The sequence below is a fragment of the Misgurnus anguillicaudatus genome, chromosome 19 (genome assembly GCF_027580225.2).
Source record: "Misgurnus anguillicaudatus chromosome 19, ASM2758022v2, whole genome shotgun sequence".
Lineage (NCBI taxonomy): Eukaryota > Metazoa > Chordata > Actinopteri > Cypriniformes > Cobitidae > Misgurnus > Misgurnus anguillicaudatus.
In genome coordinates, this window is record NC_073355.2 from 6,537,149 (window position 1) to 6,562,571 (window position 25,423).

General features: G+C 38.8%; 3 protein-coding genes across 10 annotated transcripts in view; 2 read left to right on the forward strand and 1 right to left on the reverse strand.

Moving 5' to 3' along the window:
• Nucleotides 1-359: 359 nt before the first annotated feature.
• On the reverse strand, nucleotides 360-4,760 carry mettl23 (methyltransferase 23, arginine). Of its 2 annotated transcripts, none has more exons than XM_055184857.2 (5): nucleotides 4,457-4,760; nucleotides 4,277-4,381; nucleotides 1,049-1,286; nucleotides 884-968; nucleotides 360-592 (listed from the first exon to the last, which is right to left on the reverse strand). In XM_055184857.2, the coding sequence occupies exons 1-5, from the start codon at nucleotides 4,550-4,552 to the stop codon at nucleotides 430-432; spliced, it is 687 nt and encodes a 228-aa protein (XP_055040832.2). In that variant the 5' UTR covers nucleotides 4,553-4,760; the 3' UTR covers nucleotides 360-429. The 2 variants fall into 2 exon arrangements, with proteins under 2 accessions (XP_055040832.2, XP_055040823.2); XM_055184848.2 differs by having other exon boundaries at nucleotides 1,049-1,298.
• Nucleotides 4,761-5,061: 301 nt separating this feature from the next.
• jmjd6 (jumonji domain containing 6, arginine demethylase and lysine hydroxylase) lies at nucleotides 5,062-11,461 on the forward strand. The gene is made up of 6 exons (XM_055185215.2): nucleotides 5,062-5,196; nucleotides 7,566-7,954; nucleotides 8,308-8,594; nucleotides 9,049-9,184; nucleotides 9,260-9,398; nucleotides 9,974-11,461. The coding sequence occupies exons 1-6, from the start codon at nucleotides 5,068-5,070 to the stop codon at nucleotides 10,106-10,108; spliced, it is 1,215 nt and encodes a 404-aa protein (XP_055041190.1). The 5' UTR covers nucleotides 5,062-5,067; the 3' UTR covers nucleotides 10,109-11,461.
• Nucleotides 11,462-13,332: 1,871 nt separating this feature from the next.
• Nucleotides 13,333-25,423, forward strand: part of LOC129428017 (uncharacterized) — a 34,604-nt gene continuing 22,513 nt past the window's right edge. For 3 of the 7 annotated variants that reach the window (XM_055184869.2, XM_055184887.2, XM_055184884.2), the window contains exons 1-2: nucleotides 13,336-13,751; nucleotides 17,217-17,366. In XM_055184869.2, the coding sequence (XP_055040844.2) occupies nucleotides 13,536-13,751; nucleotides 17,217-17,366 (366 nt within the window). In that variant the 5' untranslated portion in view covers nucleotides 13,336-13,535. Of the gene's footprint in view, nucleotides 13,752-17,216; nucleotides 17,367-25,423 lie in introns of all 7 variants that reach the window. The other 4 variants (XM_073856853.1, XM_055184877.2, XM_055184902.2 and 1 more) reach the window with 4 other exon arrangements.

A 25,423-nucleotide genomic window follows, 5' to 3' on the forward strand; every position in this document is an offset into this window, starting at 1 on the left:
TGTATAAACAATAAAACAGACAATTAATCATCATAACCGTCAAAGCCCTAAAACAGGCAATTAATCGGCATAATCGTCACAATTTATAATTAGACAATTAACCGTCAGCCAAATTCTATAACCGTGACAGCCCTATGTGGAAAATGTGTTTTTTGAACCATAAACCACGCGAACACATTGTATTATACCAAATACACAAAATAATGTTTTTTAAGCATTGAAATAGGTGCTCTTTAAATCGAAATGACGCCTTTTGAAATTGTGCCCAATGAAACCCAACTTCTTCCTAGTTATATCCAGTGAATCCTGTGAACTTCTCCCGTCATTTACAAGTAAAATAAATTTTACAGTACTGTTAATATTTTTTAAGTCATTTATTGTATGAAAAATAAATAATTTAATATTTTGTATACAAATATTTAAACATAATTATATTAACACTCTTGCTGTTATAATCATCATTTGTACAGTGTGATTCCCAGGAAGTGTTGATCCAGCCAAGTGGTTTTTGCTGCCATCAAATGTTTCTAAAGGAACATTAATACACGCAAGATTCCACTTGTGCAGCAAAGCATCGATGGACCAGTCAGCACTGAAACAATAAAAACCAAACAATGCATTAGTTTTAACCTTTCCTTTAATAACCCTAATAACACCTTTTCATAATGTGTAGTTAAATGGTTCCCAAATCTTATAGAGCTACATAAGACCCCCATGGTAATAGAAATCTTGGAAAAGTATATTTGATTTCTGATTTAACTCATATATATATATATATATATTTTCCTATATGGCAATTGCTGGATATACACATATGCTTATCAAGCAAGTATATGACTCTCACTTGGTGGATAGCCTAAACTGAAGCATGTTTGTAAATTACCTTCTCTCCTGGTATGTTGTCCAAAACTGAGCACAAGGATTTCTCCTTATAAGAAAGTAGATGGTCACAAGCACATCTTCAAAATCTGTCCAAAATAGAGGAGTTTTTTGTGACATGCAGCAGAACACAAGATACAAGAATGAATTCAAGGTAAAACATGCTCACCTTCAGGTTCATAGAATACATCTGATCCCAGAATGATGTCTACAGGTGGCAGTGAGAGGAGTTGAGGTGATACCTGACCCCAGGTCAGTCCGATCACAGGTATATTGGGGAGGTTATTGACATCACAGGAGCGTCTGCAGTTCTTTAAGCAGAGGGGGAGTTCGGCACTGTCTGACAGGATCACACGAGCCCCGCATTTAGCAGCTACTACACCAGGCAAACTCACACCAGCACCGAGCTGTAACACAAACTGACATTGTTCACCACAGGCCGTTTCCCAATCTGAAGGCTGCATGTCTTATTTCAGAATATTAAAAATTATGAAGTTGATTATTCTTCTTAGTTAATCGTTAATTGTTGTAATATGCTTATGACTTGCGAATGTAATTCAGTTAACCGAAATAAACAAGGCTTGATGACGTGTGCAGCCTGCGGATACTGGTTCCATCGCAAAAAAGCCCATTCATTTTCCTATAGACTTTTGAGATGTGTCCCAATTCAAGAGCTGTGACCTTCTAAGCAGCGATCTTAAAAGGTGAGCACTCTGTCTTTCAAGGCGGCAGCCGTCAGAAGTTCGCGAAGAGAATTGGCTTTATGCCAGCTGCACCACCTCCTGAACTCCAGCCAGCTCCCCGTTTCCTGTCCGCCACCACCGGACAAACCGACCAATCCCGGTGTGCCTGATTATTGTTGTTGTGACTACTGAGGTCAGGCACACCTGAATTAATCAGCCCGTCCAACAATGGCAGACAGGAAACAAGGAGCTGGCCGAAGCCCAGGAAGTAGTGCAGCTGGGCACAAAGCCTATTGAAATGAGGCGGTCTTACCTTACCCATACATTACCCATACATTATTTGCGTCACCTGCTGCACGCACCCACCGCGCCTGTCAGCAGGACACAGTGGAGACGTTTCTGACTTATTAAAATAAATATGGAATCAGAAAATGTTTCATTTATTTTAGAAAATATGACACGTTGATGTAGATTAAGCCGAAACTATACTAGGGACGTCCGCGTATGTGCGCAGTCCGCATGACATCATTTTCGTCATCAGGAGGGTCCGAGGTCTGCACGCGGCCATCCGTGTAGCCGCGGGGAGTATAGACCCCTTCACGGTTCACAGGCAGTTCCCACTGCGCATGTCGGGGTCAGAAAAGCCATTACAGCAGATTGAGTTGCGTATTATTCGGTATTGTCAAAAATGCCTACTTACGTCGTGGGCTGTGAAAATCGCACCAGGTCTTCCGTTAAGTTTTCGTGATTCATGCAGAATCTCAAAAACAAAATATACAACATCTGCGGCTGCAAGCAATTAACGTGCAGACTGGAACAATGCAAATATCAAAGAGGCTTATGTTTGTAGTGCTCACTTCATTTGAGGTAAGTCATCATTTTTCAGCCCTGTTAGATTAAATTATAAAGCCTGGATGGTATGAACAGTTTGATCCCATGCTGCACGCGCACCCGATAGTCATTCAATGTTTACAAACCTTGAAGGGGTCTATACTTGGAAAGCTGCGCGGACGCATGCATGCGCCAGCCGGACGCGGAAAAAAGGTATACCCCGGCCTTTACTAGCCTCAAGTCGTGCTGCTGTGACGCAATCTCTTAAAATATTCCTTAGAAGGTCGCAGCCTTTGAATTGGGACACAGCTTTGGAGTATCACAAAAAAATAAGATCAAAATAAGTTTAACAAAAGTTATGACACTTACACGTTTTGTCCAACACGTTATCTTTACAAATTAACACGTATGAATTTTGAAGTTAAAATTCGGCTTTTTATATTTCTATTAAAGGGATAGTTCGGCCAAAAACGATATCAAACCCATGATTCACTCACCCCCAAGCTGTCCGAGTTGCATATGTCCATCGTTTTTCAGACAAACACATTTTCGGATATTTTAGAAAATATTTTAGATATTTCTGTTCATTAAATGTTATGTTACGGGGTCCAGGAATAGTCCACGACCTTCAAGTCCAAAAAAGTGCGTCCATCCTTCACAAATTAAACCCAAACGGCTCCAGGATGATAAACAAAGGTCTTCTGTGGGTAATCCGTGCGGTGTTTTTGTAGAAATATCCATATTTAAAATGTTATTAACTTTATAAACTAGCTTCCGGTAGCGCCGCCATTTTGGAGTGATGCGCATTCAGGATGAGAGCTTACGCAGCGTACAGAGTTTCTCTGCTGCTGCTCGGTGCCCCCGCCCTCCGAATTTGTCATACGTCACTAAGAAAAGTGCGTACACTACGCTAATCCTCTCTCCTGAGTCTAAGATGGCGGCGCTACCGGAAGCTAGTTTATAAAGTTAATAACATTTTAAATATGGATATTTCTACAAAAACACCGCACGGATTACCCACAGAAGACCTTTGTTTATCATCCTGGAGCCGTGTGGATTTAATTTGTGAAGGATGGACGTACTTTTTTGGACTTGAAGGTCGTGGACTATTCCTGGACCCCGTAACATAACATTTAATGAACAGAAATATCTAAAATATTTTCTAAAATATCCGAAAATGTGTTTGTCTGAAAAACGATGGACATATGCAACTCGGACAGCTTGGGGGTGAGTAAATCATGGGTTTAATATCGTTTTTGGCCGAACTATCCCTTTAAACGCATTTAACGTTACAATTAAAAATTTATACAATTTGTATTCATCTCTGAAGATTGACTTGTTCGTGTAAGTGTCATTAACTTCTATTAGAGCTTATTTTTTGCGATAGTCCAAAAAAGTCTATGGGGAAAATGAATGGGAGTTTTTGCGAGACAATTAGGTTAATTACATTTTTAATAATGCCTATATCATATCATGTTTGCCGCTGTCAACACCACAGCTTAAAGGGCCCATGGCATAAAGAGGTCAGCGCTGCCACTCTGTAGGTGTGAGCAAAAATAGGTCATTGAAATTTGGCCCTCTTTATGATGTCATAAGGAGCTCTTATTATAATAATACCGCCCCTTTAATGTGCACTATCCAATCACAGCACTGCCATTTAGTACAGAGAAAATAGAGAGAAAAGAAGGACTTGACAGCACAATTGAGTTTCAATTACAACAAACCACCATCATTGTGATCAGTGTTTGCACTTCATCCGCTCATTTGCATTTTAAAGGACACACCCAAAACGACACATTTTTGCTCACACCTACAAAGTAGCAATGTTAACCTTTGTATGCCATGGGCCCTTTAAATGGCTGGTTATAAAGAAATATGATCACCTCAAGAACAGTCTTGTGTTGAAGTCTATTGCGTGCCATCCACACATATTGTGACAGCACCACCGCACAGGGCCACACGTACATCCCATATTGTGGATCAAGAACCTGAATTGAATTACAGTTTTTATATGACATGAGATAATTATTTATATAACAACATAATATAAAACTTTATTGTACCTCAGGAATAGAAACGATTAAAGACTGATCGTCTTCACCACCGCCCTCAAATGTGAATGATTTCTCTTTTATGTTTTGAGAAGCAGGCTCGTTCATACTCGGTTGATGTTTCTAGTACACTAATTTAATCCCGAATGTTTCATCATCACATTAATCCAATCAGAATTTGCGCTTAGGCGGTCTCCATTTCTGCCGAAGTTCCATTGGTTCTTATATGTGGTTACGTAAACTAAACAACCAATCAGCCTTCATATAGTTATTACAATACGGCAAAGATACCCAATCATCTTCCTTAAGGGGTGGGATGATAAAATACACCGTTTGGTTGCGCCACAAGGCATGCAAGAATCTTGCTACCGCCAGATTATCTAACTTTAGTTTATTGTTGCAGCGTTCATTATATCCACAGCCTCCCTGTCTGCACAATATATTGCTTATTTTTGTCAGTCCGAAGGTGCGTCGGAAATAAAAGAAGTGCACACACGACTCTAAAGCCTCCAGCGAACTGACTAACGTTAGCTTCCTCACCACAGACTTCCACTAGACATCGGTGTTAGCACGCCAGCTAAACGCATCTAGGTACCGACGCGACACGCTGAAACGCAAAAGAAATGAACCATAAAATTAAAAAACGCATCAAAGAAGCAAAGCGGAGCGCCAGACCCGAGCTGAAAGATTCGAGCGACTGGATTAAACACGATTACTGCGAGAATTTCGATCTGTCACACAGGACTGTGAAGGTGAGGTTGTTTATATGTTACTGACACCAGCAGATCTGCTGCTAGTTTCAGGCACATGTGTGGTGGGCGCCAATGTCTGCGTTACTCACTGCACGTACACATTTACATAACGACGACAGTCCTGTAACAGATGTATAACTGATAAACACATGGTTGTTTTTTAGTTACAAGTGCACTGTTTCAGATTTTTTTCGCTGATACTGATTTTAACAGCCTAACACATTGGCCGATTTTGACATTTGTCACTTTTTCACTGAGAATTGTCAGATTACAACTTTCATCATGTTTTAAATAAATTATTAAAGTGCAAAAACACATTTATTAAGGTAGGTTTGCTATTGTAAAAAAAAAGATCCCGTATTTTTTTACGGAGTTTATTTGACATTCAACATTATAATAGACGCACAAAGATAAAAAAGACATTAGAGTACTTCAGAGGTTATTTATGCTCAAATATTTTTATTACCTACCATACCACATATTTGATTTGTCATTATATAATAATTAATATTTCCTGTTTGAATTAATTTAGGGCTGCATAACGATTAATCGCAACTAATCGTTTGCAGAATTAAAGTTTTTGTTTACATCATATATGTGTGTGCTGTGTATAATTATGTATGTTGCTAAAAAAATTTAAAATGGTTAAATGCTAAAAGTAGTTGATCAGATAGAAAGAGCTTGAAAAAAGCTTTTAAATTAGACCAAGATCATATTATGGGTTCAAGAATAACAAAATACTGTCCCATGTTTTCCATTAAAATTCAAGAAAATGTGTGACCGAATTTTTGAAAATTATGAAGTTTTTTGCTATAACTTTTTACATTTTTGAGATATTGACCTTAATCTTTCAGGATAAGCTGTTTGATATATCCTCTACATATTCCATTCTGAAAAGTCATATATATAAAAAAACAAACCACGAATTACACCAAATAACACTCTTTATTCAGTTTATATATACAGACATCTACTACATGGCTATACGGCAGCTTAACATTCTTTGTTCATTCAAGCAGATTTTGGTGGAGGTAAAACTCCCGTGGTCGTCGTTCAAATTTATTAAAATTTCATTCACTTGTAGTTTAGCAATTAAACTAAATGTCTTTACAATTTCAAAAATGTCTTTACGCAACTTCAGCAACAACGATTTTACAAACAACAGACTTTGGCGAGCTCGCACAGCCAGTAGTTAAACATGAAAGGTGGTGACTGAAAACTCAGAAATTTCACCATCAACAAACCAACAGAAGCATTATTTTCCACAACACCGCGCGCCGCCTGAGGAAATCTTGAGTTTCGTTGAGCGGAACCAAAAAATCTGCCGCGACAGCGGAGTTAGCATCATACCTAGTATAATGATTATGTAAACACACAAACACATGCATGTATAAATTTAAGAAATATTTACATGTGTGCATATATAATTTTTTATATTTATATATAATTTATATTATAAATTAATATAAGTACTTAAACTATAAATATATTTTTTCTTAAAAACTATACATGCATTTGTGTGTATTTATACATATAGTGTACACTATATATATATATATATATATATACATAATTATTATGCACAGCACACACATGTAAGATGTCATCAAAAACTTTTGTTCTGCAAACGATTCGTTGCGATTAATTGTTATGCAGCCCTAAGTTAATTGACAAATAATTCCAGTTTTGTTACTTTATACATCAAGTATAAGATTAAAAGTGTATGCTTTCTCCTTACTAAAGTAAACTTGTTACTATCAGTTTTGTTACTACTGTTTTATCATCCTGCCAATTGTTTTAAAAGAACACGCCAACTTTTTGGGACTTTAGCTTATTCGCCATATTCCCTAGAGTTTGGGGCTTTTTACACCTGGTCACTTCCATTTACATTTGGCCACATAAATGCGTCTTGGCAAAACGGATATGAATCCGATCTTTTACTCCCGCCCAAAATGCAAATACACTATTTATTACTTCGCCTTAAAAAACTTAAGATGACGTTTATGCAACAATAGGCAGCATTTACTGTATGTTGTACTGTATGTTGGGCAGTGACCAAATAACGCCAACATTTTCCTATTTACATTGTGATTTGTATAGTCACAGCGTGTACAAATAACAAGGTCATATAAGACACACCCATCTTTTAACAGTATACATACTGGGAACTATATCAAATTTGCTTCGTTTTTGCTAATGTTTTATATTTTTTTCACTTTTTGACTTCAAAATATAAAAATAATACATTTGACACATGCTTTTATCAAACGCATCTCACAGTGCGCATCACAATATTAAATGCAACTTTAATTGTTACAGCCAATCATCACAAAGCCCTTACACGTGATTTGCATGTTTTCTTTGTTCAGGATAATGTCGAGCGAGTGGACGCCCAGCATCTCAGCCCAGAGGAGTTCATTCAGCGATTCGAAAAGCCATATAAGCCCGTTGTTCTGCTCAACTGTCAGGAGTCATGGCCTGCACGTGAAAAATGGACGCTGGAGCGACTCAAACGCAAATACCGCAATCAGAAGTTCAAATGTGGCGAGGACAACGACGGCTACTCTGTCAAAATGAAAATGAAGTACTATGTAGAATATTTAGAGTCCACGCGTGACGACAGCCCCCTTTACATCTTTGATAGCAGTTACGGCGAGCACGCCAAACGACGCAAACTTCTGGAGGACTATCAGGTGCCTGTTTTCTTTAGGGATGACCTCTTTCAGTTTGCGGGGGAGAAACGGCGCCCTCCGTACAGGTAATGCGTCATTTTACTTGAACACTTTTTCACGTACAATGTTTCTGTTGATAACATAAAAAAATAGATAATTTTTACCAAATCCGGTTAATTTTAAATCCACGGGCGACCATTAAACATGTTAGATATTTACGATTTGGGATCAATGAGGCTCCAACACGATCGAGATCAAGAAAATAATCACAGTGACACCAAACACCAGAGATTTTTGGACAAAAAATAAATAAATCGTCTGCTGTAAACCACTAATCGGGCCATACCCCCCTTTCGTGGGTGCAATCTGGCTTAAAATCTTCACGTGTGTGGTCAGCCTAACGTGTGTTTTAACTCCATGCTGTTCGTTATCCTTACAGGTGGTTTGTGATGGGTCCTGCCAGATCTGGAACAGGCATTCACATCGACCCGCTCGGCACGAGCGCGTGGAACGCCCTGGTGCAAGGTCACAAACGCTGGTGCCTGTTCCCAACCCACACACCCCGTGAGCTCATCAAGGTGACACGAGAGGATGGGGGTAACCAACAGGATGAAGCCATAACTTGGTTCAATGTGATCTATCCACGCACACAGCAGCCCACCTGGCCAGCCGAGTTCAGACCGCTGGAGATCCTGCAGCATCCCGGAGACACAGTGTTTGTACCAGGTCAATATCTGTTATGAGCTTATACACAGATGCTTGGGAAAAGATGCTGTACCATATGATATTATCTACAATAAATACAATATGTATACAGTGTATGCTAGGGTTGGGTATGATTAAAATCTTATGAAATAAGGTTGTTCCTCCATTTTGTGTTGTAGTAGATGATCAGATTGTGCATGTCTCTACACAACCCCACTGCATAACTTGCTGAATTTCAAACCACAGGATATTTTTGAGATACCAATGGTTTAAGCTGTTGGCTTTGTTTACTGACCTGAAATAGAAAATGGCATTACACACAGAGACAACATCTGTGCATAATTCAGCTGCTCGGTTTAGTGTAAATGCATGAATGTAATGGACACTGATATTGCATTGTTATGTTTAAGGGATGTCTGTCTTTTGTACACGTTTTGGAATTGTCTCATGAAAATACATCTTGTGTCTTTTATAGGTGGATGGTGGCATGTCGTTCTTAATCTGGACACCACCATTGCTGTGACCCAGAATTTCGCAAGCACCACTAACTTTCCCATCGTGTGGCACAAGACGGTTCGTGGACGCCCCAAACTCTCCCGAAAGTGGTACAGGTACGACTACACAGTCATTTTACTAGACTTGTAAGATGTAATTCTGTCAGTACTCATGATGTTTGTGTTTTTCAGGATTCTGAAACAGGAGAGGCCTGACATGGCCGCTCTGGCAGATAAAGTAGATCTGCAGGAGTCAACAGGCATCGCATCTGACAGCTCCAGTGACTCCTCCTCCTCATCTTCCTCCAGCTCATCTGACTCCGATTCAGAGGTACACACTGCTCCTTATGGTGCGTTTACACCAGCCGCGGTAGAGGCGGCAAAAACGTAGTTGGACGCTTGAACATTTGAGTTCACTCGCTTCATTCACCCGTGAAATTCTAGTCATTCGAGACAAAATCCACGTCCTGGGAGGGGCTTCTGAGACTCCGCTCGCTTCCTGTTATCACGTCGCTACTACAGCAAGGTCCTGATTGGTTAACGCGGCATGGAAATCCGCCGAAGTTCAGATTTTTCAACTTGCGCGCGCCATCCGTTCCGTGCCATTCGTGCCGCGCTTACTGCGTGTACCGCGCCGCAGGATAATAATCAGCGTGTAATCGCGTGTAATGCACTGACATAACATGTAAATCACCCGCGCTTGCCGCCTCTACTGCGGCTGGTGTAAACGCAGCATTATACTACTATGCACACATTCATGCACTGCTTCTGTCTGATGAATAGAAATTACTTGTTGTTTTTTTTCACTGAAGGAACACAAAGTATATTTAGTCAATATCTTAAATATGCACCCATATAAAAGAGAAATGAATGGAAAGTCAATTTCCTCTGTGATGTTATCTGCAGGCTGCAGACTCGGGCTCGGAGGGTGACGTCATGACCCACCGCAGAAAAAAGAGGAGAACATGCAGCGTGATGGGAAACGGTGACATCACGAGCCAGGACGACTGCGTGAGCAAAGAGCGCAGTTCTTCTCGGTGACGTCATGCTCCCTCCGTCATCTCCTGGGACAAGAAACACCTCTCGCTCTTTAAGGAGACTCCTGTCCATTACATAAGAGGTTGCTGCTAATGTCTGGGTACACAATTACACGCTCAGCTCCCAGTTATCTGTCCTAGTGCGCTTTTAGAGATGAAGAACAAGAAAATAACCAAATATGTGCTTGTTGCATGGATGAACGGACCGCCGTGTGGGAAAGTGAGAGAAACTCTTCTCGTGTTGCCTTTGCTGATGTCAGGCTCGGGACGATCTTGACGTCCCCTTCTGTCCTCGTGCCATGATCATTAATCCATGTTTGAATTTTTTCAGGGGGGTTTGCTAAGATTCTTGTCTTTCTGTTGAGATGTATTCTTGACGCCTCTGGTGTGAATCGTTGCCTTGAGCTCTTTGAATCTAGAAAACAGATTTTATTTTATTACTGATTCTTGAGCTGTGCTTAAACAGGTCTTATTGTTAGCGGGAAAGTTAGTACTTAAAACTGTTAAACGGCGTATTTTTCTGCTCCTTTTTCCCCCCCACATGGTTATCCTAGTCAACCAATTTCAAAGTCGAATGTCCTATCTACCTAAAAGGCATCTTCTGTTGAATCTACTGTGAATGCTCAGTGTTTATAAATTTTGAGGAAATATCACTGGACTAATAAACACTACACAAAGTCCATTAGTAATGAAATTGAATGTGAACAAATGGATGCAGTATTAGTAAAGCACTTCATGCTCCTCCTATTGTGCCCCTTTTTGAAGTTAAACACTAGGGGGAGTAATGCTTATGTGCACGCTGAGCCAATAATATAAAGGATAATGGTTAAAAACCTTAAGTCATAAAAGCGTTCATTTTGACATTTATTTTGACAAAATGAATACGCTGCATAATGGTAACCTGATGGTTAAGCTCTACATTAATCATTTTGTGGTGGATGTGAAAAATGTTTTAAAGGTAATGTTTGTGACAGTGCTTAACTTTTGTATGCTGATCCCCTGTATAAACACAAGATGATGTCTTTAAAGTGCCTATTTTTACCTGAAGTTTCCGTTTATCATATCTCTGTTTCTGTCACTGTTTGTTATTACCATCCTGAATATTAATTAATTAAGTTTAAGGAAATGGGTGTAAATGAGAGTTTAACAGTGTTGTAGATCAGATGATAATCAGACGTTGAGTGTGTTTCTATGGGCTGGTTTTATTTGTGTTCGTCATGTTTTGCATTGGCTTTGTTGACACCTCTGATCCACCGAGATTTGGGTGTTGGGGAAAATATGACACCCTGATGTTGCTGAAATCAAAACAAAATTAATTAATATGGTTAATTGTTTAATAAAACTTTCTATGTATTTAGTTTGGAGCAGTATTGTTTTCATTTTTGTTTAACTTTTGCTTATTTAATATTGTAGCATCATAGGTGATGCAAGTGGTAACGTAAAGTACTTCTATAATGAGGAGCTCGGTTGCAAAAGTCCCAAAATGCCACCCTTTGTCAAAAATTAAGTAATGATTGACCAAATGCTCTCAGCATGTGTTATGTTCATCAAATATCTTCAAATCTGCTTAATCCTGGTGCCAGGCCATTCAGAAATAACGCTTTGTTGGCAGAATCCACTAAACACCATGTCGATTTTCTGCATTTGTTCGTTCTTATTTTGTTCACACTGTCAGTAAATATCCAATTTTGGTGCATATCTGATTGGAATTCAATCACATTTAGAAAGTGTGAATGGCCAAAAACCGCACGAAATCAGTTTTTTCCAATCCGTTTCAGGCTACATCCAGAGGTGGTTTGAAATCTGTTTCAGTCTGACCACTCTAATCGCATTTGTGTAGCTTTTTGGTTACGTCATGCAGTCACATCACATAAACGCAACCCCAGCACGACCTTTGGAACAGTCTGTCCTGACTAAATAATAGGGGTGTTTGGGAAAGTCCATGTATTTGGGAATATAGTTTCTACAACGTCAGACTTCTGGGCAGATTGACGTGCCATCGCGACGTCATCGCCATAGAAACAGTGCAGATAAACCGGAACACAGTGGAACGCTACAGGCCGCACAGATCGGATTTGAACCGTTGTGATGCACAATATGGACAGTGAGTCTGTCAAATCGGATATGCACCAAAATCGGATATGGACCGACAGTTTGAACAAGGTATAAGTGCGCGAAAGCTGAATTAGATGAACAATGACGAATGTGGATCAAATTCAAACTTGTGTCCCTTGTGAGTACATGGACCTGAAAACAACCCACATGTGGAAGCCGCATGCATCACAGCTCCCCCTAGTGTGTGGTTCAGTTTATTTATTTTACCATTCTGACTTTCATTATTTGCAATGTTTTGTTGCATTTTTAAAGATTTTGCAACTGTTTATTATGTCTTGTCCAAAGAAGTGGACAAAAAAGTTTGCATGTACTTAGAGGATTTTGCAGCTAAAAACACTCAATTTTGTTAAATGACAATGAAATGACTTGAGTGACATTTGTGGCTTTTTTGACAAATGACCTTTTCATTGCCATTAAAGTGAAATTACTAAATCTAAACATAAAGTCTGATGATAAAAAATGCTCATTTACAAGAAAACATGTAAGATGTAGAGGGTTTTGTATCTGAACTCCTTGTATGTTTATCAAGACCTGGAAAATATGATTGAGAATATGAGTAAAGATATGGAGAACACTTTCAGGTATGCGTTGCATCTAACTAGAAATTTTGAAACATTGCGATGATTTGAAATCAATGATTTTAATACTTCAAAACGTTTTAGGTTAATACAATTAACAGGAAGACAGGTTATGTAGAAAATTGTTTTTCCAACTTATAATATATTTTAATAGAATTCAAGTTAATTTTACAAACTTAAAGCATTCGCATCCCACACGTAAGTTATGAAGAATTTTCATTTTTGGGTGAACTATCCCTTTAATATATTGCAGCCCCATTAGGCATCAATAGCCACATTTAAAGTGTATAACTTTGTATCTCTCTCTCTCTCTCTCTCTCTCAATATTTAAAAATATGCCCATAAATTATTAAAGTATTTTTAAATTAAAGATATATTTTAATTGTATACATAATTTTTTAAAATCTGATTTATTTGTGTCGCCTGAGGTACATTTTTAAAATCGTTGCCGTTTTCTACAACCCCCAACAAGCAGCTTACAGCTTGTAGACAGCTTGATGCCACTAATGCTGACTAGTTAGTCAGTAAACATAGTGATGAGACGCGACCACTGTAGAAAGCGTCTGTAGCGCACGCGGCTTTATGAGATTGCGCAGACACGCGCTAACGGGATGACGGGCTGGATGAGCTGAAGCGTTTCACAAACCTCTGATCTTTACACAGCACAACAACTAAAAACAAACAAACAAGAAACTTCAGACGGAACATTTCTATTAAAAACAGCAAGGATATCGGCTAATGATGACTATAGACGCGCCAGTGATTTTGTCCGCACTTTTCTTCACAATAATTGCCATCATAGTTGCGTCGACGCTTCTGGCGAGGAAATCTGCGCCAAAGAAAGAAACCAAGAGACGCGAGGAGGAGAACTCAGATTTGAATCAATCCAGAGACAGAGAGGAGACATCTGTTGCTCATGTAAGAGCTGAGTTACATCAACAAACACCTGTGCAGGTAAACTAACTGTGCCACTTCATACAGACGTGATTGCGTCACGAGCGTTTATGAAACCGTTAAAAAAGCGGTTTCGATAATAATCGTTTTGTTCAGTTGCACTCTGTGTAGTGGATATATTAGCTTGAAGCTGTTTTGTCAATGAATAAATCTCAATCTTATTTGCATAATAGATACTACTTTATATTGAAGTAAGTATGTACTTAGAGCAGCCTGTTTAGTTGGTTTAGTATGTGACAGGGTTTCATCAAGGATTTATCAGACAGAGGCTACAAGACATGTTTATTTTTGGCCTCTTTCCTGGTGTTTAAATTATGTTATAAATCATGTTTTTGTTAACATTGTGACATATATGAATTTTTCACTTCCCATCCAGTTTTCATTTTTGCTGTGTTTGATCTTTTTACTTTGATACGCTTGTTATAATTTCCATTAGCTTGTCATTCCAGTAATCCAGCAGTCATGCTGTCTAGATCGGTCCTGTCCTTTCCAAATAAATGCATTAAAACAAATAACATCATGATGTGTATAAAACATTAGTGCAAAGAGAATTGGGAAAATGCATGTTTTAATTGTATCACAAATTTGCATAAAGCGAAAATAGGACCTGTCATGTTCTTGAAAGGTTTTGTGGAATTTACCCTATAGGCTTGTCACGTACTTGCCACAACCCCTGACCTGTCAATTTAAAGTTCATTTTCAAACACTCAGCAGATACGTGCCCTAGGCTACTATGTTTTTGGGGCTCAACCTTGTTGTCAGTGGTTTATCAGCAGCTTATAGATCTTCTCTTTAAGTCTTCAGAATGTGCCCACCACAGCTGTAACCAGAGCTTTGGACATGACCTGTACCATGGTCTGTCTATATATGGCTTCAAACTTATATCCACTATATTTAAAAGTGTGTAACATGTTGGTGTTGACCGCAACTGTGTGTGACACCGGTTAGCACACACGAGAATACCCAGGGGAACAAGTGTTAACGTGAAGAAATGAGGTGATGGTGATGAAAATGAGCCATTGGCTTGACCAACATCCAGAACTGAGATTGACTGTTTCCTACCAACATTTCTAACTTTGGTGGATTGATTAAAAGTCAACATTTTCCCTATATCTATTTAATAAACAGACATTACCATTTAAATTGCGCAAATTGACATTGCAAATTGAAAATACGGCTAATGGAAACCAGTAATTTTCACAAAAACTCCCATATATCGCAAAAAAAGTTTTTACGCTTGCATTGAGTGTTTTTTTGCAATTCTGAAAAAGTGTATTTCGCAAAACTGCAATGGAAACAGATTATTTGCATATTCGGACCACCTGATGCAGTAAGTCACATAAATAACGCGGTATGTCCTAAAACCTCCCAGAAATACCTCAATACATGTCTGCTACCAAGTATAAGAGGTTTTCCTTGCCAATATTGTTTGGATAACACTCATACATCTCTCTTCTGATTCAAAATAATGTACTACTACTTCCAAGAAACACCTATATGCCGTTCTTAAGTATAAGGGGCTTTCCTTGGCATTAATGTTTGAACTCGCATCGTCTTCGTTAAAGAAATAAAGTGGGTCTGATATTAGTAAACCTACCAACATCAGTGGACGTGATGTTTGGAATGACATAACGTAAGAGGAAAAACTATGTTTCAATTGCATATCATCGGTTAATGGAAACGCCGTCATTTCACTGTAGTTTTTTGTCGACATGTAGAAAATAGCGCTAAAGTTTTGCGAAAATCTGTAATGGAAACGCAGCTATTCTGGGACTTATTGTAATGACATAGTTCCTTATCAGGTGATGTCATGACTCCATCTTATTTTACAACCGCATGGCCACATGTGCATCATGTCAAAATACGTGCCTGCACATGTGTCGAAAGGGTTTCTGATTAAAAAAAATGACGCTAAAATACTCGCAAGACTCACTTAACACTAAACTTTTATCATAAACTCTTTCGAAGCATCTGCAGCTGGCACGTATTTTGACATGACGCCTGATGCACATGACATGCCGCACACATGAGGGGCTAAATGCATGTTTTGGTGATCTTCGCATTGTGCGCCCTCGACAAAGAAGTCACCGGCCACCACTGCTTATAGGTATTTCGTGGAGTCGCGTGTGTAAATGGTACTTCTTGTGCGGCGCATAATGAGTTTCTGCACGAGAGCGCCCTCTGGCTTTTGGATGTAGCAGCATTTCACCATAATTTATTGAGATGCATATATCACACGATTTGTTGTCCCAGCCCTAGTTTAAGTCCTGCTCTACATATGTTGTTGTTGAATATCCTGATTGACATCAGATTGGATGACGTATACAAAATTCATCATATAATAAATAAGTAAAATGTTTTTATGTTGACTTTAAAATTTAGATTCGAAGCCTCCTAAAAAGCACCATAAAATGAGTCCATATGATTTGTGTGCTATATTCCAAGTCTTCCGATACCATTTGTAAGCTTTGTAAGAGTAACAGACCTAAAGTCTGATATATAATAATAGTTTGTATCTGGGCCAGTTTTAATCCCTGTCCTGACATTGAGAGTATTAAAGGGGGGGTTTAATGGTATTTCAAGCATTCTGACTTATTAACACAGTTATAGAGTTGTTTCCTCATGCTAAACGTAGGCAAAGTGTCAAAAATGCAGTTGGGCGTGTTTCAGAGTATTTCTGTGCCGAATGCACTTCGCCAGGGTTCGTACAAGTTTCGGCTAATTTTTTTCGATTACGGTTCTAACTAACGTTTCAGGGGTTTTCGATACGTATCAGTTCTTTATATGGGCTTCCGCCGGAAAACTTCCCCCGGAAAACCCCGCCCAGCCGTCAGTCAGCGGGAGACGCTAGAGCTTGCTAACAGCTTATCACGCCACTCAGCCTTGTTTAATTTCAAAAGTCAACAATGGCACAACAAGAAGTGTGTTTTTGGATGTAAGGAGAAGACATCCAGCCTTATGGAAACAATGGATATAGTTTATTATCCGGATTAGCAGCGGAGTTTTGCGTGTGTGTTTGATGCGGTGGATTTTCAGAACCGGGTCATGACGAGTTACACGTGGTAAGTAAGACTTCTGTCTTATGTTGGAAATAGGCGCGTGTATATTATATAAATGACACGAACATGTAGTGAATCATAAGTTAAAACAGTGTTGTATAGTGTTGTATGACTCGTACTCGCTCCTCCCGTGTTATAACTCCTCCTTCTTCATTTTTTCGTACGTTATCGGAAAGATTCGGTAAAGCTAATCTTTCTTTTATAAATCTGATTAAACTAAAGACTCTTCAGAGATATAAAGGATGTCATACTACTCCATAGGTACTCCAGATTAATATCAGAAATGCAGAAACAGCGTGTGTTACGTGAGCTTTAAATATGTATTGAGAGTATTAAATATCCTTATTATGGTGTGTGTACTGTTGCCTTTTTTGTTTTCTGAGCTTAATTTCCTTTGTTCAAAGAGGCAGCGGTAGACGTAGAGGCGAAGATTGTCACTGAGCTGAAAAATGAGGAGGCCGTTACAGTCGCCCCTGTTATTGAGGAGGTTGGTGTTGTGGAGGAAACATCTGCTGTGGAACCTGAAGTCATCTCCGTTCAAGTGGCACCTGTTCAGGTAAAGATGCCTGATGTTATGTACAATATTTGGTACCATGGTCCTTTTAGAGAGATAATCATTTTATTTTAAAGGTTTTATTTAGCTACAGTGTATTGGAGGTGGCACAGTGACTCAGTGGGTAGCACTGTTGCCTTACAGCAAGAAAGTTCCTGGTTCGAGCCTCAGCTGTGTCAGGAAATCTTTCTCTATGGAGTTTGCATGTTCTCCTTGTGTCAGCATGGGTTTATGATGGGTAGTCTGGTCCAAAAACATGCAGGTTGGGTGAATTGAAGATGCCAAATTGTCCTTCCCTAACCTGTGTGTGGATTCATTTATTTAACCAGTTCTTACCATAAATGTAGCACTAGTTGCTGGATTGGCATTAAACAAACATCTGCGGTGTATTCAAGGGCATGTATTTTTGTTTATTTCCTAGAATCGGTCTTAAACCTTTGCATTTTTCTGGTAGTGTCAATTCATAGCTCAACAGCCTTTTTAGTATCACTTCTCTTCTCCAGATTGACACAGTGTGACTCTCGTTTCCCTCTCTGTTGTTTTGGGACATTGATGTTCTGCAGGAGCTGCTGGATAAGGTCCTGCCAGCTCTGTGTGCATGTGTGTGTAGTTTTTGGACCAGCACTAGGGGTTTCATGTAAGAAATCATTTCTTTTCTCCAAACAAGCGTTCCAAAGCAACACCCTTTCCTTCTGGAGTCCAGGATTTTAATTGCAATTTTCCGCATGTATTTCAGCTATTTGTGGCTCATCTAGTGTTGCACCTTGACTCCACACTGTTTAATTATTGTTATTTCATAATACTACGTATTAATAGTGTAGAAAAATACTGTTAGGTTTGCAAGAATATCTACCTTGGTACAAGGGATGTAGCAACATCTCTACCATTTGTACTATCATAATATCATATAGCACAGCTATTGCCCTGCTGCTTTTTACTATTGCTGTGTCTGCTTCTACACTTTCACAACCCCTGCGTCAGTCCTGTCCACCCTGAACTCATTCACAGCAGGAAACCATCTGATATATCTTACAAAGCGTTATGTAACCGTACTATTCTGGCTTCTTTAGAGCTACTGCATGTAAATGGTCCTCACACTGACACCATTTTGGGAAAAACAGAAGATGATCTGTTTCATAGAACGTTCGATTTAGTGTTTATCCTATTCTGAGCCCCTGAGAAAGAAGCAAAGTAGTTTTTTTGATGCTGGAATCCTCAAAGATTGGATGGCACAATCTACAAATCCTTGGCAAATCCAATGACTAATTCCTCATTAGTGCTCATTTGTTTAGTACCTTGGGGTTGAAAATGCTCAGTTTTAGATATTGCAGGTCGGTTTTGCTCACAATATGCAGTAAATGTACTGCGGGTGGTCCATGGGATGATAATCGGTGTTTGTATGTTTTAACACTTTGTATGTTTGCTTGAGTTTCAAACAGAACATCATTTTTGCTGATTTCACACTAGGTGCGTTTACATGCAGCCAAATAATTTGTTTGCAATCGTATTGATTTCAGATTTGGGGGACTTTGAAACTGTTTTAGCAAGTTGATTTTGTTCTGCGGGTTAAAGATAAAAGGATTTCATTCATTAGTTTTTGGTATTTGGGCTGTGAATAGTCATTGGGATGCTTTTGGGCTAGTTTTGAATGTCCATTGGAATAGTTTTGGTAACCCTGGCTGTGCGCTTGCGCAGACGTTTGGTTTGGATTGGATAAAATGCAATGTACATGCAAAGAACATTTTAATTAGATTACATCTACAAGGTACATGTAAACTGTATTGTCATAACCTGTAATCGGAGTCAGATTAACACAATTTTGTGCCTGTAAACATAGCCACTGTTATGTTGTATGTCTACAAAAAAGTTTTCAATGCAAATACCAACAGATTATGTTCATCAATGTAAGTGACAGATGTTGAAATTTGTTTTGGTCTTATGATATCTTTATTGCCACATTTAGTGGTATATGAAGAAGGCAAGTCAAATTGTATTTATATAGCGCTTTTCACAAATGTTTAATTGTTTCAAAGCAGCTTTACATTAAAGGCGACTCAACAAAAGAAAATGCATGCAGCTAGGGATGCACCGATAGGATTTTATTGGGCCGATACCGATTTAAACAGACAACTTCTGGCCGATACGATATTAAACACTTGTATATAATACTATACAGTTGGTCTATTAGCTAGTTTATTTCTGCATCTAATTATTTTTTACTGAACATGGATTGGATCTAATTAACATTCAACTGACCAACATAATAAGAGAGGCACAAATTAAGCTAAAACAAATATAATAAGACACCATGACAACCTTCAAAAGTGGTTTTAGCTATTCAGCATTTATTTTATTAGCAACATTAACTCATTTTTGTTTTTTACATATTATGGATTTCTTTATGCAGTTAATTAATAAACAATCGGTATCGGCTTTTCTCGTGCTATTGCCGGTTTCAAATTCATCAAAAATCGGCCGATTAATATCGGCGGCCGATACATCGGTGCATCACTACATGCAGCCCTTTTATTATAAATGTTGTGATTGATCCGCCACATTACTGTCGGTGACAGCTAATGAAAAGCACTCGGCAGAGTCCGCAGGTGCTTTGCCATATTGCTGGTGACACCAATCTTGCGACAATAATAGTTTGTCACAATAATTACACTTAGCTTTCTATTTTTCTGATTTTACTAAATGCAGCCACATTTAGAGCGCCTTCCACCACGGTCCATCGTGCAACTGACATTTTAATAATTCAATAGATGACGTGAAAATGATGTGACCTTGCGATCCGGAATTGTTATCGAAACAATGGTCTGATTCCTTATGATTCCAGAATTGGAATCGAAATTTGATTCCCAACCCTAGTTTTAGGGAATATGAGCCCAGGATGTATCTATAAAACACTTCCATCCGGAAATAAAAAGCCGAGCACCTCTAACATTGTCATTTCCAACATGATGTGATTTCGCACTGTTCTTATCCCAATCCAGCAAACTACTTATTAGTTTAGGATATAATTCAGAAACAGCTTTTCATTAGCTGGTTCAGGTGTGCTTGGTTAAAGTTGGTAGAGCTAAATTCGATCTCCAGGGGCAAGATTAAGCACTCCTGCTTTATGTGTTAATTATTTCCTAGGGAACAAATACAGATTTTAACCTACAAAGCAGTTCTGTTGACTTTAGTGGTTGAGTTGCTGGTGTTCATGTAACTTAATTGGTAGAGCACTGCAAAGGTTACTGGGTTGTGTTTTATCACTACACTGTAAGTCAATTTGGATAAAAGGATCTGTCAGATGCGAAAATGTAAATGTTATCAAGAGTTTAGTGTTAAAATGAATTAAGAACTATTGCTTTAAGAATTTCTTGAGCCCTAATATGAAAATTCCTGTTTTGGGGATCATGATTTTGGGTCGATTTTCCCCTTCCGACAATCCTATGTCCCGATTTATCTTGATGGTTCTACAGATTATCTTTTCAGATTTTCCCTTGGTGAGTAAATCTGTAAATCAGAAATCCTGATGTGTGGGGGGAACCCCGAGGACAAACGTGCTCTTGAGATTATCACGTGAAACAAAACAATATCCAATCAGCAAGAAAGATGATGGAAGACGGAAGCTGTCATGAGACAGCACAAAGTTGATTTGTGACTCGTTGATTTGTAGCAACAGCACGAATGTTTATACAACGTGTCGTGTAAAACATTCAAAACAATATTATGAAATGTCTTCCTGCATATCGTCCGCCATGCTTATTCTAAAGTCTCGTGAGATTTTGCTACGTTTCCTGTGTTCACAGTCGAGACTGTAGTTGAAAATCTGTTCATGTGTGGTGTGCTGTCTTTGACACATTATGGCACACCACACACTATAGGAGCAAAACGGTTAAATCTAGGATTTTTTTATCCTCATGTTTGTGGGATAATAATTAATATGCATTCCTATGGGGGATAACAAAAATATTACATTACATTACATTACATTATTTCAATCATCAGATCAGACCTTGAAATATGAAACCTACATTCTGAGAGCTTTCCAGTGAAATCTAGTTTGTCACGGTTTTTAGGTTTAGTGTTTGAATATTCCTTTTAACTTGGCTTAATTCTACGTGACATTGATTCAACAAGGTGCTGAAAGCATTCTTTAGAAATATTGGCCCATATTGATAGGATAGCATTTTGCAGTTGATTGAGATTTGTGGGATGCACATTCAGGGCACGAAGCTCCCGTTCCACCACATCCCAAATATGCTCTATTGGGTTGAGATCTGGTGAATGTGGGGGCCATTTTAGTACAGTGAACTCAAGAAACCAATTTGAAATGATTCGAGCTTTGTGACATGGTGCATTATCCTGCTGGAAGTAGCCATCAGAGGGTGGGTACCTGGTGGTCATAAAGGGATGGATATGGTCAGAAACAATGCTCAGGTAGGCCGTGGCATTTAAACGATACCCAATTGGCATTAAGGTGCCTAAAGTGTGCCAAGAAAACATCCCCCACACCATTACACCACCACCACCAGCCTGCACAGTGGTAACAAGGCATGATGTATCCATGTTCTCATTCTGTTTACGCCGAATTCTGACTCTACCATCTAAATGTCTCAACAGAAATCGAGACTCATCAGACCAGGCAACATTTTTTCCAGTCTTCAACTTTCCAATTTTGTTAAGCTTGTGCAAATTGTAGCCTCTTTTTCCTATTTGTAGTAGAGATGAGTGGTACCCGGTGGGGTCTTCTAATGTTGTAGCCCATCCGCATCAAGATTGTGCGTGTTGTGGCTTCACAAATGCTTTGCTGCATACCTCGGTTGTAACGAGTGGTTATATCAGTCAAAGTTGCTCTTCTATCAGCTTGAATCAGTCGGCTCATTCTCCTCTGACCTCTAGCATCAACAAGGCATTTTCGCCCACAACACTGCCGCATACTTGATGTTTTTCCCTTTTCACACCATTCTTTGTAAACCCTAGAAATGGTTGTGCGTGAAAATCCCAGTAACTGAACATTATGAAATACTCAGACCGGCCCGTCTGGCACCAACAACTATGCCATGCTCAAAAGTGCTTAAATCACCTTTCTTTTCCATTCTGACATTCAGTTTGGAGTTCAGGAGATTGTCTTGACCAGGACCACACCCCTAAATGCATTGAAGCACCTGCCATGTGATTGGTTGATTAGATAATTGTATTAATGAGAAAATAAACAGGTGTTCCTAATAATCCTTTAGGTGAGTGTATATGCTTATAGCATTGTGCTGATAATATATTTGTTCATAATGACATTGGATAGTATTGTACTCCTAAAAGTTGATATTTTGGATGTTTAGTGGAAATACAGATATTAGAATAGCTTCTGTTTCTTTCCTTATCTTTAATGCCTGTACTGATATGTTTTTGCTGTAAAGCCGATTTCCAACCATGCAGAGTTGTAAAAAGTACTATAGAAATTCAGCTTTAATTGTGAATTGATGGGAAATAAATTAATAGGAAGTTGGGTAGTAAAGTTGTTGCCAAGTTGTTTTATAATTAAAAAAAACAAATTATAATTTCCTTGTTAGTTTAGCGACATGCTAATGTATGCTTTTGTAAGGAGCACAATTTTGTTTTACTCATAGTAACACTTTAGTTGTGAGGTTTAATTTTAGTTAGTAAGATGCCTTACTTATCAGCTCATTTAGACAAGGCAGCTCACTAAATGTTTGAACAAGGCTTTGGTCTCTGCCTTGACCTTTTAGTCACAGTCGGTGATGTCTCTTAACTGAACAATGATGCAGTAATGCATTTCATTTAAGTAGGCAGACACTGACTATACATGATGACCACAGGCCTCTTATATGAGACAATGACAGTTTTCATACCCGCTGGGCTTGTGGAGAAGTTAAGATGTTAAACGATTCAATCTTTATTATTCCCACTGAACAAAATATGGAACAGAGGATCTTTAAGCCATTTAAATGGTTGGCTGAGGCTGACATTTGAGTATCTTCATTTAGTACTAATTTATCAAAATCCGACCATTTTTAAAATCCAGGCTAAAGTCTCATAATCTAATGATAAGATGAGGAGCTTTAACGTTTGATATCTTGGTTGTCACAGGCAGGGTCACACATTAGCCATGTCAACACACACTAATCTCAGAAAACAGTGTTGGCCACAAAGTCTCTGTGGATCTGTTTGATTTTCACTTGTCTCCAGTTTCTCATACTTGGCTTTGCATGTATTCTCACCCTGACCTCCATATGTGGTGGCACCTAATATAGATTTCCCACTATCTACTGAGAGAGGATCTTAGGTGACAGCTAAGCCTTAGATGGCATCCAGCGTCATGCGTCTGATATCCTCATGCTTTCTAAGAGCATCAGAGACTAATGAACGGTTGGCAGCCGTTACTGTGGTGAACAATCCCTCTCAAGCTCTTCTAATTCCCTCGCCACAGAGTAATGCTGGACATGTGCCTTATTATTTTAAAGGGGACATTTCACAAGACTTTAAAATTTGACATTTCACACTGTCCTTTATAATGCAAATGAGCTGATAAAATGCAAACACAGATCGCCATAATAGTGGTTTGTTGAAATTGAAACTCAATTGTGCTGTCAATTATTTACTCTCTCTGCAATAAATGGCAGTGCCGTGGTTGGATAGTGCAGATTAAGGTGCGGTATTATTATAATAAGAACCCCCTTATGACATCACAAGGGGAGCCAAATTTCAATTAGTTATTTTTTCACATGCCTGCAGAGAATGCTTTACCAAAAGTTATTGGGTTGATCTTAGGGGTGCACCGATAAATGCCGATATACACAAAAAATATGTGGCCGATAACTACAGCCGATAATATTCACAGCTATTTTATGTACTACACCTTTTGATCATTAAGTCCTTATCGATCTAAAATCACTGTTAGTTTGACTCGTTTATAACATGCATTTGAAAAAGTAACACTCGTCAAACATAATCATTATACATATTCTTTATTAGCATGAAAATACCTGAAAAGGTGTGAAGAACAGCAATATAAAAATATCCGTAAGACATTTCCTGGAGCTGCGTGTGTATGGTTATTTGTCTGCAGCGCACATTAACCCATTTGTGCCCAAATTTTTCTGAATGGTTTCATGCATATAATTGTGTTAATAGTGTCCTCTGTAGACATGTTCTGCATTTATTTTCCCCATTTTTATTTTTTTGAAAATCGTATTTGAATGTGCGGCAACTATAGTTGCCGGTGGGCAAAAAGGTTGTATGCACCCCTTTAATGTCAAATTTTAATACATTTGGCATCTTACTCAAAATAACGGCTTTCAACAGATCAACCTTTATTCATAAACACATTTATTATGTATAACAGTCAAAGAACATTCGATGCGAACCCCCCCCCCAAAAAAAATGCATCTAGCTTATAATCTCTTGTTCAATTCAATTCAATTTTATTTATATAACGCTTTTCACAATTGTTAATTGTTGCAAAGCAGCTTTACATGAGTAGATGTAGAGGAGAACACAGACAATCAATAGATAATATAAGAAGTAGAATATAGCAGCTAAGGATTAACCGTACAAGTGAGCGTATTAATAATGTAACGTATACAGTAAAGTGCTAAGTTAAGCCAAAGTTGGCTGACTCTCTCGGGGACGAAAACCACCCCTAGGAGAAAACCCTGTGGGAAAAACTCCTAGCAGGACAAAAACCCTTGGGAGAAATTAATATATATATTTATATATATATAAACAGGGTAGGGATAGGAGGCGGGTAAGCGGATTAAACTGGTTCAGCCGGTGGTCGCGCATTGGCTGGGCATCACGTTGAAGGACAGCCAGTAGATCAGTGGTGTGATGACCTCCACAGCAACGGGAAATGGCTCTGTTTGTCCCATTGTCCTCGGGGTTGATGACAAGACAGGGAGAGAGAAACAGAATTCTATTAGCGTAGGGCCGGTTGCATGTAACGCAAGTGTCATGCAGTATTGTGGTTTAAAAACGCTCGGTTCCAGACAGGCTACCTATTGCAGCAATAGTAGATTACCCATATGAGGTATGTGAGTGCTTTGTTCTAG